This window comes from Globicephala melas, chromosome 2 (genome assembly GCF_963455315.2).
Source record: "Globicephala melas chromosome 2, mGloMel1.2, whole genome shotgun sequence".
Classification (NCBI taxonomy): Eukaryota; Metazoa; Chordata; class Mammalia; order Artiodactyla; family Delphinidae; genus Globicephala; species Globicephala melas.
In genome coordinates, this window is record NC_083315.2 from 77,267,826 (window position 1) to 77,280,742 (window position 12,917).

Below are 12,917 nucleotides of genomic sequence, written 5' to 3' on the forward strand. Positions count from 1 at the left end.
TCACTGAGGTAAAATTTACGTAACATAAAATTAACCATTTGAAGTGTACAGTTCAGGGACTTCCCTGGTGGCGCAGTGGTTAAGAATCCTCCTGCCAATGCAGGGGACATGGATTCGATCCCTAGTCTGGGAAGATCCCACAGGCTGCAGAGCAACTAAGCCTGTGTGCTGCAACTACTGAGCCCACATGCTGCAACTACTGCAGCCCGCGCCTAGAGCCTTCGCTCCACAACAAGAGAAGCCACCACAGTGAGAAGCCCACACACCACAACGAAGAGTAGCCCCTGCTCAACACAACTAGAGAAAGCCTGCATGCAGCAACAAAGGCCCAACGCAGCCAAAAATAAATTAAAAATAAATAAAAAGTGTACAATTCACTGGTATTTAGTACATTCACAGTGTTGTGTAACCAACACCTCTGTCTAGGTCCAGAATTTTTGTCATTACCCCAAAATGAAGCCCCATATGCATTAAGCAGTCACTTCTCATTCTCCTGTCGTCTCAGCCCCTGGCAAACACCAATCTGTATTGTGGGTATTTTATATATATGAAATCATATAATATGTGACCTTTTGTGTCTGCCTTCTCTTAGCACAAAATTTTTAAGATTCATCCATGTTTAGCACATGTCATTACTTAATTCCTTTTTGTGGCTAAATAATCCCATTGTGTGGCTGTATTGCATTTTGTTTATTCGTTCATCCATTGATGGACATTTGGGTTGTTTTCACCTTTTGGCTCTTGTGAATAGTGCATCTGTGAATATTTATATACAGGTTTTTGTTGGCATAGCTGTTTTCATTTCTTTGGGTATATACCTAGGAGTAGAATTGCTGGATTTTATGGTAATTCTGTGTTTAACTTTTTGAGGAAACGCCAACCTGTTTTCCACAGCAAGTCTACCATCTTAAATTCCCACCAGTAGTGTATAATCGTTCCAATTTCTCCACATTCTCACCAACAGATCCCAGTTATATTTAAGATGACACTCTAAGTAATTGAATCAAAATGTCTGGATAGTGGGATTTTTTTATCACTATAAAAAATATAAAATTTTTTATATTTTTCTGGCTACACCTTTTAACCTTTATAGAATTAGCCACTATTACTGTGGTTATTTTTTAATGTAAAATTTTATTTGTTCTCATTTGAGCAAACTAAAAGTAAATGCTTCACATTCATTATCGACAAGTGTAAGGTTAAAATTCGTTTTATATGTTGGATTGTGAGCTGAGTTGTAATCCACAAAAACGATCTGAAGTCTTAATATATTTTAACAGAAGTATTTTACAAGAGAAGAATGTAAGAGTTTGATTGGTCCTGGTAAGACTAGAATGCAAAAGGTTCTTACGGTTGATATATTACACGGCACTCTGCTACCTCAGATTTTCTGTGGGTGAAGTCTTGTATCTAGTGTTCACAGATCTCTATTTCTGCAACACAGGAATTTTGAATCAAGAATATAGGAATTGTGAGTCTGAATTCAAACTTGGGGAGTCCAAATAAATTTAGAAGTAGTACTGAACTTTTGGATGGAGGCCAAACTGGTGTTGGAAGAGATGAGTGGGAGTCTCTTAGAATGATATTATTTGCATTAAACAAATAGTTTAGAAACAACTTGTTTAAAGTGGGGAAGCAGGTTCTGAAATGTTTTTAGCAAGAGAAGTCTCTAAGTGTTCTTTCACGCATCCTTTTACTTACAGTGTATTTATTACATACCATGTGTGTTTGGCCCATGACTGTTAATTTAGTTATTGTATCATATTTTAAGTCTGAAGAAAGGAAATGTTACAGGGTATTTTTGTGAAGTGTTTCTTTGAGGTAAAGTAGGCTTAGATTAAGTTATTTGTTTTTGTTTTTCAAACATGTGCTTCTTCAATTTACTCTCTTTTGTGTAGTCCTACTGGGTAAGAAAGTTTTCCCCAGCTTCACTCTGTAATTTGATTTAGGGAAAACAAAATATGCTTTCTCAAACTGTACCCCTCTTCCATAAGTTTTTATATGCTCTCCTTGCTGGTGTGTTTTCCCCTTTTTCTTACTCCATTGGTCTAGGATTAAGCTTTACTTTATAACATTGTGGTGATCTGACTTGATATGCGAAGGTTGAACTAAAAGATTTAGAAGATGAATGATTGTCATGTTTCATAAACTTTGTAATTACAATAGCACAGCAAAATTATCATCCTGATATTTTGTTTTTATCTAATACCAAAATACCAGGTTGATACTATTTAATTAAAATGTTTACAAAATAACGATTTTTAAAAAAATAAGTGAGACCAAAAGTTTAATGCATATCAAATATTATCAATTATCAACAATTCAGAAAATGTCAAAAACCTTATAAAAATATTAATGTTAAATATATATTATTTGAACATAAGCTATTTGTGGATAAAATTAACAAAATACATTTTGAATAAAAATACATTTTTATTCAAAAATAAAAATGAAGAACACTTAAGTGCAGGTTCAAATGTGCATCAGTGGTTCATTATCGAGCGATGATCGTATCTTTGTGCATATTTTTCCTGCTGCTGAAGAAGTTTTCTTAAACTTAATGAGTTGAAATAATGGTGAAAAAATAATTATAATCCCAAATATATTCATAGATAATCTCATTTCTTGTTTGATAGCTTTGATATTTTTTAATTTAAATTTTATATATTTAAGGTTCATTTTTGATTGAAGTTTTAATGCTCATAGTTTAATGAGTCAAAAAGGTCTTACAAGACTAGCTAAGAAGAACCACAGTCCCCCAACCACTAACTTATTGCCTTGTCAGAGAGAAAAGCCAAGTGCGGTAAATACCTCCTCTCTCTTTTGCTCTCTCACCTCCTTCTCGTGACTAATATCAGCCCACTGGAAACCAAAAGGGAAGGAAGTCATATAGATACAATGCATAAAGGCCAACCTCCTTTTGCAGAGGATGGGAATTGGATCTGAAAGGGCAAACAGGAAAAATTTAGCCCAATAGTTTTAATTTCTAAGACACCACTTTTTAGTGACTTTTTTTTTTATATATAGTAATATAGTACCCAGTTTTTGGTTTTTACCTTTGTGAGGATTAAAATTTTTTTCCTTCTTTCATGGTCTTCTTCCTTCCAAGTGACGGTTTCATGCCCCCTTTATAAGGGGAATGTTCTGTCTTCCATATTAGAGATTTTTCCCAATTGTACACCCATCTGAGTGAATTTAAGAGTGAGGCACAAAAAGCTGACAGGAAGGTCTTTGCAGATGGATGGGGCTTCTGCTTTCTCATTCAGTAGGCCTGAAGTGGGACTTACAAATTTGCATTTCTAACTAGTCCCAGGTGTTGCTAGTCCAAGAATCACATTTTAAGAACCACTTTATTAAGGATACTCACATCTATGAAAGGAATGGATTGGAGGGAAGCAGAGAGAAAGGTAAGCTGCAGTGCAGAGAGTTCTGAAGCTACAGTGGCCCATCAGAGATGTTCAAGTTAAGACAAAGATCTGGGCCTTTATTACCCCCATGTTGACCAGCCTCTGGATGTGGGCTGTCCCTGGAAGGAGATATGACCTTAGGGAGTGAAGTTTTCTTCAGTATAGGTATCCCCATAGGGGACTGACAGCTGAGGGCTTTCTGCTGGAAGCACTCCCAGCAGGTGTGGGGGACAGAGTCCTTCTTTCCTGAAAAGGGGAAATGGGTATATTACAGTATATTACAGAGTCCATATATGCTCTTTCCCAGTCATTTGCTGAGCTTCTTTGGATATGTAAGTTTGTGTTTTTTGCAAAATTTGGGGAAATTCTGGCCATTATCAGATATTTTTCTGTCTCATTATCTTCTCCAGTGGTACATAATTAGACTACTTGATATTGTACTATGAATTTCTGAAGCTCTGTTTATTATTTTGAAGATCTTTTTCTTGCTCCTTTAGAATCAGTAAAATGTATTGATTTATTTACTGGTTTAGTGTCCCCTTTTCTGCTGTAGCTGATCTCCTTTAAGGTAATCCAATGAATTTTTCATTTCAGATATTGTCCTTTTTACTTCTAGAATTTCCATTTGGTTCTTTCATTTTGGTTCCGTCTCTCAGCTGAGATTCCTCCCAGGTGTACATTTATTATGACCATATTTTCCTTTAAATACTTGAATGTGTTTGTAATACTTGCTTTGAAGTCTTCATCTGCTAATTCTGATGTCTAGGTCATTCAGGATTTGGTTTCTTTGAGCTGCTTTTTTTTCTTGACTCTGGGTCTCTTTTTCCTTTGTTCTGGTAAATTTTGCTTGTGTAATGGGTATTGTGAGTGATATGTTGTAGACTTTGGATTCTGTTATTTTTCTCTGATGAGTGTTAATTTTTTTTATCCTGGTTGCCAGTTAACAGGGCTGGATTCAAACTCTAACATTATCTCTTTTGTGTTAAGTAACAACAAAAGTCTCAACTCACATCTTTACACCTTCCAGCTATTGCTTTTTGCTGGTAACCTTGGAGTCTTCCCAAATGAAGGTCATCCAAATATTTGGGCATAGTTTATACAGAAATTTTGTGACATTTTCCTTTCTGGGATTCATCTTTATTTTACAGTGGCTCTGGCAGCCCTAGACTTTGTCCTGTGGCTCCTCAGCTAGCAAGAAGGCAGATTTCTGCTTCCGTCCTGAGTGATTGTTGCTGTGTGGGCAGATGAGTGCTATCAGGCAACAGCCCTATAAATACAGCTCCTACCTGGTGCAGTTCCTTCTTTTAAGGATGACTTCCCTCCAGTTGCCACCTGTTTTTGGTCTTGTTTGTTTTTATATTTTAATGTTTGTTTTTATATTTTATCCACAGTATATAATTGTTAAGGGTGGGAAGGTTACTCTGATGTAAGTTAGCTTGTCATTTCAAAGCAGAACATTACAATATTGAAGCATTATTTTATTTTAGTTCAGTCAAAGCATCCATTATTCAAAGAATATTTTAGGAAATTGTAAAACATCCAGTAAATGGAATATTACGATACATTATGTTAAATTTTTGAAACAAAATTTGGAAACAAGGATGTCTGCTATCACTGCTACTCTTCACCTTTAGATGAGAGATTTTAGCCAAAGTAATTAGATAAGAAGCGGGGTGTGGGGGTGGGGGGAGGCCTAAAGATTGGAAAGGAAAAAAAATATTTTCATTAATTGTAAGTGAAATTATTATCAACAAGAGAATCTACATACTATTAGAACAGATAAGAGTTCAGGAAGGCTGCTGGATATAAGGTCAGCATAGAATACCAATAGTTTTTCTGCACATCAGCATGCACATTAGCAAAAGCCAATTAGAAAACATATTAAGAAAAAAGAGATACAGTTTACAATACCATCTACAAGCTACCTAGTACTCTGTAACAAAAGATATAGAGAAAATTACATGACATTCTTAAAGAACAGACAAGAATAAATTCAAATTATCAGTCAGCTCCCCCAGTTCAATCTACAACATCAGTGCAGTTCAATAAAACTCTTAGGACTTTCGTTGAGTTGGAAAAACAAAAAGCTCACCTGGAAATTAGAGGTCCAAGAATTCTCAAGGCTGTTCCGAAAATGGTTAAGGAGTGTCATACAAATTCAAAGTGTGGTGTTGGCTTAAGTATAGACAAGTAGATTAATAATAAAACTGAAAAAAAGCTGGAAACAGATTCAAACATATATGTAAACTTGACATAATAAAATAGAGAACAAGTGGTTTGCCAGATACCAAACAAGAATAAATTCTGATTAAAATAAAGATCAAAAACAAAAAAGCTACCTTCAGAAATTTTAGAATGAAATATAGAATGTCTTTAAAACCTTAGCTAGATAGGATTTCTTATGACAAAAAACACAGGTCATAAAGGAAAAAAATTAATAAATTTTACTAAGTCAAAAATTTAAACTTTAGTAAGTTATTAAAATGTACCACTAACAAACTTAAGTATATGTAACAAGCAAAAGATTAGTATCCAGAGTATATTAAGAACGACTACAATTTAGTTAGAAATCATCAACTCCACTTAAAAATGGGCAAAAGCCAAGAACCAACAGTTTATGGAGGAGAACCCATGTGGTCAAAAAGCAGGTGAAAAGGTATACAACAATGCTAGTAATTGGGATAATGGCAAAGAGTTTTTCATACCCATTAGAATAGTAAGTTTTTAATATATGTCAGCATAATATATGTATCATATATAAATGGCATATGTATATACATTTTTTTTTCGTGGAAGTTGACAGGAAAATAGGGACTACATATACTGCTGATGGAAGTATGAATGTATACAAGTGCTTGCGAAAGGAATTCTGTAATACATAATAAAACTGAAAAGATACATCCATGAATCCTAGAAAATCAACTTTTAGACTTATAACTGAGAAATTTTTGATTGTGTATACCAGGAGACATGTGCAAAGACATTATTGCAGCATTGTTTGTAGAAAAACTGAAAAGTACATAATTGGCTTTCAATAGAGGAATGGATGAATAAATTTGATACATTCATTCAATGGAATACTTTGAGCAGTTGAAATAAATGGACTTCATCTAAGTGTGTCAACATGGAAAGATCTCAAAAACAGGGTTGAGTGAAAAGGACATTTGCAGAATATGTACAATGTAATGGCATTTATATAAACACTTAAAAGCTTCGTGGAGCAATAGTGTATGTTGCTTGTAGATCTAATACAGGTATTGAAATACCACCTGGGAAGGTTATACATCAGATTAATGATGGTTGTGTTTGGGAAGGTAGGGGAGGGTGTGAGACTGGACAGAAGAACAAAGGGGACTTAAATGTCTTCTATATCCCTCTATCATGTTTGTGTTAAGTAGGAAGGGCTAGATTTAGATGTGTTCCCATTTTACTTTATAAGTTTATTCTTTAAAAGGCCGTCTTTTACATATTCTTTTCAGAGATTTACCAACTTGTTTGTTTGTGATAGGAAGTCACAGTCATCCTCTTTACATATCCTGTAGAGCAGTCAGTTTCTCGTAGAAGGGGAATATATTTAGATCTATTGTTTTTAAAATAATCACATTTTCAAGTTCATATTAATTTCTCTGAAAACGCTTTCTTAAGTGGTCCCAAAGAGTTGTCTTTATATGGGGGACTAAAGTCATTCATTTATTCAACAGATTTTATTGAACATCTAACATATGCCAAATGGTAATACAGCAGTGAGCAAAACAGATGAATCCTGCTGTCATAGAGTTTAAATTCTAGACAAGGAAGATAGCCAGTAAACAAATAAATTAATAAAAATATTAAATGGTGGTAAGTGCAGTAATGAAATTTAAAACAGGATAAGAGGGCTAGAGCGTGATGGAGAGTATTTTACATGAGGAAGTAGTCAGGGAAGAAGTGTCTGTGAAAGATAATATTGAGCAAAGTCATGAGGAAAGTGAACAGATAAGTTATATGGGAGAAGATTCTTAGATGCTGACCAAAAAAGCCAGTGCAAGGCCCTACTCCTGCCTTGAGAAGCAGCATGGAGGGCAGCGTGGCAGGAGCTGAATGAATGAGGAGTAGACTAATATGAGATGAGATTAGAAAAATAGCAGAGGGCTGGATCATACAGGGCTTTGTTGGCCGTGACAAGAACCTTGGAGCGTAGGACTAATGTGGTGGACGGTATCACTCTGGCTACTTGGTTGAGAATAGCCCACAAGGTAGGTGGTGGGGGTGTAAAGATAGAAGCAGGGAGACCAGATAGAAGGTTATTATAACAGTTTTGAAAAGAAATGATAATGGTTTAGACCAAGGTGGTGAGAAATGGTTGTTTTGGTTTTTTTTTTTGGCTGTGTCGGGTCTTAGTTGCCGCACGCGGGATCGACGTGTGGGCTTCTTTCTAGTTGTAGCACTCAGACTTGTCTCTAGTTGTGGCACGTGGGCTCAGTCTTTTCTCTAGTTGTGGCATGCGGGCTTCTATCTAGTTGGGGCATGCAGGCTCAGTAGTTGCACGTGGGCTTAGTTGCCCCGTGACATGTGAGATCTTAGTTCCCCGACCAGGGATCGAACCGGAGCGCCCTGCATTGGAAGGCAGATTCTTAACCACTGGACCACCAGGGAAGTCCCGGTTGTATTTTTGATATATTACTTTTTAGCATCAATTCTTAATCTGTAGATTACCTTCTTATCTCAGGGAAACTGTGGGAGTTATTAAGAAGAGGGAAAAACAGCACACTTTAGCTGCTAATGAGTGAGAAGCTATACACACAATCTCCAAAGATTTTAAACTTCTAAAGATCTTCTGTGGGATGGTAAGGAGGGGATTTCAGTTCCTCTTACCTAGAGGTATCATTGACTTTTTCCTTTTAGTCATTGTGAATTTTGCAGTTGAGCTTAATCCAGTCATACTTTGTTCTTTAAATAATGAAATTTGAAATTCAAGTACAGGTGTAAAGTTTTGAGGTTACTGATTGAATTAACTGAATTGTGATTTAAATACTTATTTTTACTTACTCTATAGATTAACTGTATAGCTATATACAAAGGTAAATAACCACTTTTTTTTTCATTTATTTGGCTCTAGAACCTTTTATGGAAAATAATTTGGTTTGTAACATCTATTCAAGATAGTATATAAACTGTCTTTGAACTTTTGCATGATTTCATTGCATTTGCACTTTGATATTTTAAAATCCAAATTATAGTTCAGTTATTTTATACCAGCTTCATTTATATTATATATTAATTGTTCACTTATATTCAATAGTTCAGTTAAATTTTTATATAGTGGCTTTTTGTGTTATTTCTAAATACAGTCTTTCTCTCCAACTTATTACCATATTAGCTAATCTTTATTATTACTTTTATGTCTATGGATTCTGTGTGTGTGTGTGTGTGTGTGTGTGTGCATGAGAGAGGGGGAGAAAGAGAGGAGGGGAAGAGAATCTACTTTTTTTTTTTTTTTGGCTGTGCCATGCGGCATGCAGGCTCTTAGTTCCGCAACCAGGGATGGAACCCGCGTCCCCTGCAGTGGAAACAAGGAGTCTTAACCACTGGGCTGCCAGGGAAGTCCTCGAGAGAATCTACTTTGTAATAAGTCTTTAGAAATACAGATAATGTTACACCATTATGGCTTTTAAATGCTAAACAAATCATTGTCCAGAGTGGCAGGCATAGAATAAAAATCATAATTCATTGTAAACCCTGTGTTCTATTTCTATGTGTAATAATACATCTGCACTTTTATGTATCACTAGAAACAAACTTTGTTCAAAAACATCTTTTACAAAGATAGAACATATCAGCAATAGGGTGACTGTAGCAGTGAACTCAGAAAATATTCTGATCATGCTTTAGGATTGAATTTAGTACAATGAGTGGGAAGCAGACTTGTTTTGCTTTGTGAAACATGCAGTTTTAGGGTATGATGCCTAATCTTAAGAACTTTTGCTTATTTTTTTCATAGTACAGATAACGAATTACCATGTCTGTTTGAAAATGCTTTGAACATTTAATAAATTTATCAGTCTTATTAATTTAACTTTCTTTTTCTTTTAGCAAAACTATACAATCTAAAGTGGACTGCATTTTGGTAAGTAAAATAACTAACCTTAAAGTTCTTTTGTTATAAGGCTTTTCCCACTATATAAAATACATTTTTGAGTATTTATTTTAAGTAAAACTCAATTTAAGTGAATAAAATTTGACATTTAATTACAACCCTAGGGGTGAACTGGCTATGTGCTGTCTAGATACTTTCCTATATCTCATCAGTAATAATTGCATGTTTTTGAAACTTACTGGCTTTTACTAAAGATCACTTCAGCATTTAATAAAGTGAATGTTTATTTTTCTTTTCTAATAACTCTTAAAGGATTTGTTAAAGAAAAAATTCAAGATGTTTGATGGGTTAAGTTTTGTTGTGATAGTGTATTTTTTGTATTTGCGTTGCTAGACTTCAGGAATTAAAGCCACAATAATAGTTTACATTCAGGTTTGACTTGCAGACTATAAGAACTTGTTTAAATGATAGCTTTTTAAAATACTTTATGGGTTGGTTTTTGTTGCTATAATATACTTTTTATGTTTGGATTGCTGGCCTTCAGGCGTTAAAGCCACAAAAATAGTTTAAATTTAGATTGTGTTTTTAGTTCCGTAGATCTTCTCTTAAACATATGAGGGAAGAAGTATGCAGCTACTGAGACTACTGGAATAGTACTGACTTCTTTCATGGAAGTGTATATTAATGGAATGTTCCCTAGGCTCTAGAATATTCACTGATTCTGCACTGTTAGATTCCCCAAAATGTCACTGTAGTTAGTCCTCTTTCTATATTTGTGATATCAGAACTTTCTTATTCAGGTTCAGGTCTTCACTATAAGCTAACATTTTTTTGTTAGGGAGTAAGTGTCTGTAGTGTCTGGTGCTGAAATAGTATGGGATCTTATTAGCTTATGATATTATTGTTAGTTTCTAGGTAGGTGAGTAGATAACAGTACTTCATAGGAGAACAGGTAACTTGATCAGTTCTCCTATGCCTTTCTAACCTAATAGTTAAGAAAGAGGACTTTGTGGGGATGTTTTCCCCTTTTTTTCACTTACCTTTATTATCTTTTTTTTTCCCACAGTAACCCTCTGAAGCAGATAATCTTGTTACTTCCCTTTTACAAATGAAGAAACTGATGCTCTTGCATTTACTTCAAAAAATAATTATTGAGCGCATGCTAGGTATAAGGGATACAACATTAAAAGGACATGTTGCCTTGCCCTCAAGAAATTCAGTCTGTTGAAATAGATTTAATAGTGCTCTTAAGATCTAGGGAGGTGGTGATTGGGGATGGATTGGGCGACCTTACCCCCAACCCCCAGAGCATTTTCTGAATCTCCCATCTCTGGAGTCTCATTGTTTATATCTATCACTCAGTAACTATTGCATAATTACTCTGTGCTAGACCCTGTCTGGGTGTCAGAATACAGTGGTAAACAAGACAGATACAGTTGCTATCTAAGACCTCCTGCCCTTTTTTTTTTTTTCAGTATCTGAGATAATGTTGGAGAATTATTCAATTTTTTCTTTTCATTGAGAAAATTGAGACAGAAGACTACTATAATTTATTAAATATGGCATTTATAAAATACTAAATAAGAACAAAAAGGGTTTTTTTAATCTTTCAAGAGTTCAGAAGTGTTTATATTTTAGCATAAGTTTTAAACTTATATGTATTTGATGAACAAGATAGTAAGCTCTCTGTCTTCATGAATCTTACATTTTATTGAGTGAAGTAGACATTAAATGAATGGTAAAATAAGTAAACATTATAACTTCAGGTAGCCATAAATACTATTACAGAATTTTTAAAGGCAACAGGAGACAACTGATGGTGGGTAGGATAACCTCAGATTGGGTGATTAGGAAAAGTCTCTGAGGAAATGACATTTGAGAGAAGACCTGAATAATAGGAAGCCAGTCTTGTGTGAAGATCTGCCAGTGACACATACTAGGCAGAGGGAACAGAAAGTACAAAAATTCTGAAGCAGAAATGAGTCTGGGATGTTTGAAGAATACAAAGAACCCAGTATGCTGGAACTTATGAAAGGAGGAGAGGATGATAGGAGAAAAGTCTAGATAGGGCTTATTTAGCTATGGCAAATAGTATGTATTTTCTTCTAAGTGAGTGGAAAGCCAATTAAAAGGTTTTAAGTAAGAAAATAGTATGATCTAGCTTTTTTGTTTGTTTTTTTGTTTTTTAATACCTTAGCTGTTGTTGGAAAATGGGCTTGTAGGGGGATGAGAGTAGGAGCAGGAAAGCCAGTTAGGCTATTGGAAAAGTCCAAGTGATAAGACTCTTGCTCGGATGATGACAGTGGAAGATGGGGAAAAAATAGATGAATTCAAGGCATATTTTCGATATAAAGCCAGTAGGCCTTGCTTGCTGACGTATTGAATGTGAAGGGAGAAACAAAGAGGAATTAAGGATAATTTCCTTTGGTCTAAAGGATTTCCTTTAGTATTTCTTACAAGGCAGGTTTGCTCATAATGAATTCTCTTGATCAGTATTTATCTGTGAATGTCTTTATTTTACTTTCAGTTTTGAAGGATAGTTTTCCTCCTTTGGCCTTCATTGTTTCTGATGAGAAGTCAGTCATTAATCATGTTGTTTTATGGTACATGATGAGTTATTTTTCTCTTATTGCTATCAAGATTCATTCATAAATTCATTCACTGTTTGTTCACTCACCCACCTACTCTTGCTTTCAACAGTGTGACTATATATGTAGGTGTGGATCACTTTGTGTTTATCCTACTTTGGGTTTGCTGAGTTTGCATCTGTAGATTGATTTGATTTGGGAAGTTTTCAGCCATTATTTCTTCAAATACTTTTTCTGTCCCTTGGATTCCCCTCTCCATAGAAAGCTGCCATTACACTGCTGTTGAAATTATTGATTTTATCACTCTAGTCTCTGGGGCTTTGTTTCTTTTTTTCTGATTATTTTTCCCTGTGTTCTAGTTTCTCTATTTTTATTAAGATTCCCTATTATTTCATTCCTTTTCATCATGGTTTCCTTTTTATGTTTACACACAGTCAGCCTCATCCATGTGGGATAGGTCATGGGAGAAGCTCCAAGCAAGAGTAAAACAGACTCTCGCAGTTAATACCTGAAGTTCAGCAGTTTTTAATGACCAAAGACTTCTCAGTTTGTTGCCTTTCATCAGTTTCCAAAGCCCTAAAATCATTCTTTTTGACAATTTTTCATCATTTTAGAGTTATTTTGAGGGAAGGATTTGCTGGCTATTCATTTCATTTGTTCTAGATAGCTCAGCTTTCTCACATAGATTTTATCATGTTTTCTTCAAGAAGTTTTATAGTTTTAGCTTTTTCTGTTAGGTCTGTGAACCATTTTGATTTAAATTTTCTGTTTGGTATAAGGTGAACTTCAGTGTTTATTTTTTACTGTATGGATAGATATCCAGTTGTTCCAGCATCACTTATTGAA

The 12,917-nt window shown here is 34.9% G+C and overlaps 1 protein-coding gene across 1 annotated transcript in view; it reads left to right on the forward strand.

Annotated features, from left to right (window-relative positions):
* Positions 1-12,917, forward strand: part of RFX7 (regulatory factor X7) — a 149,415-nt gene that overhangs the window by 43,068 nt on the left and 93,430 nt on the right. The window contains exon 2 of the mRNA XM_030878763.2: positions 9,480-9,513. Within this exon, the coding sequence (XP_030734623.1) occupies positions 9,480-9,513 (34 nt within the window). The remainder of the gene's footprint in view (positions 1-9,479; positions 9,514-12,917) is intronic.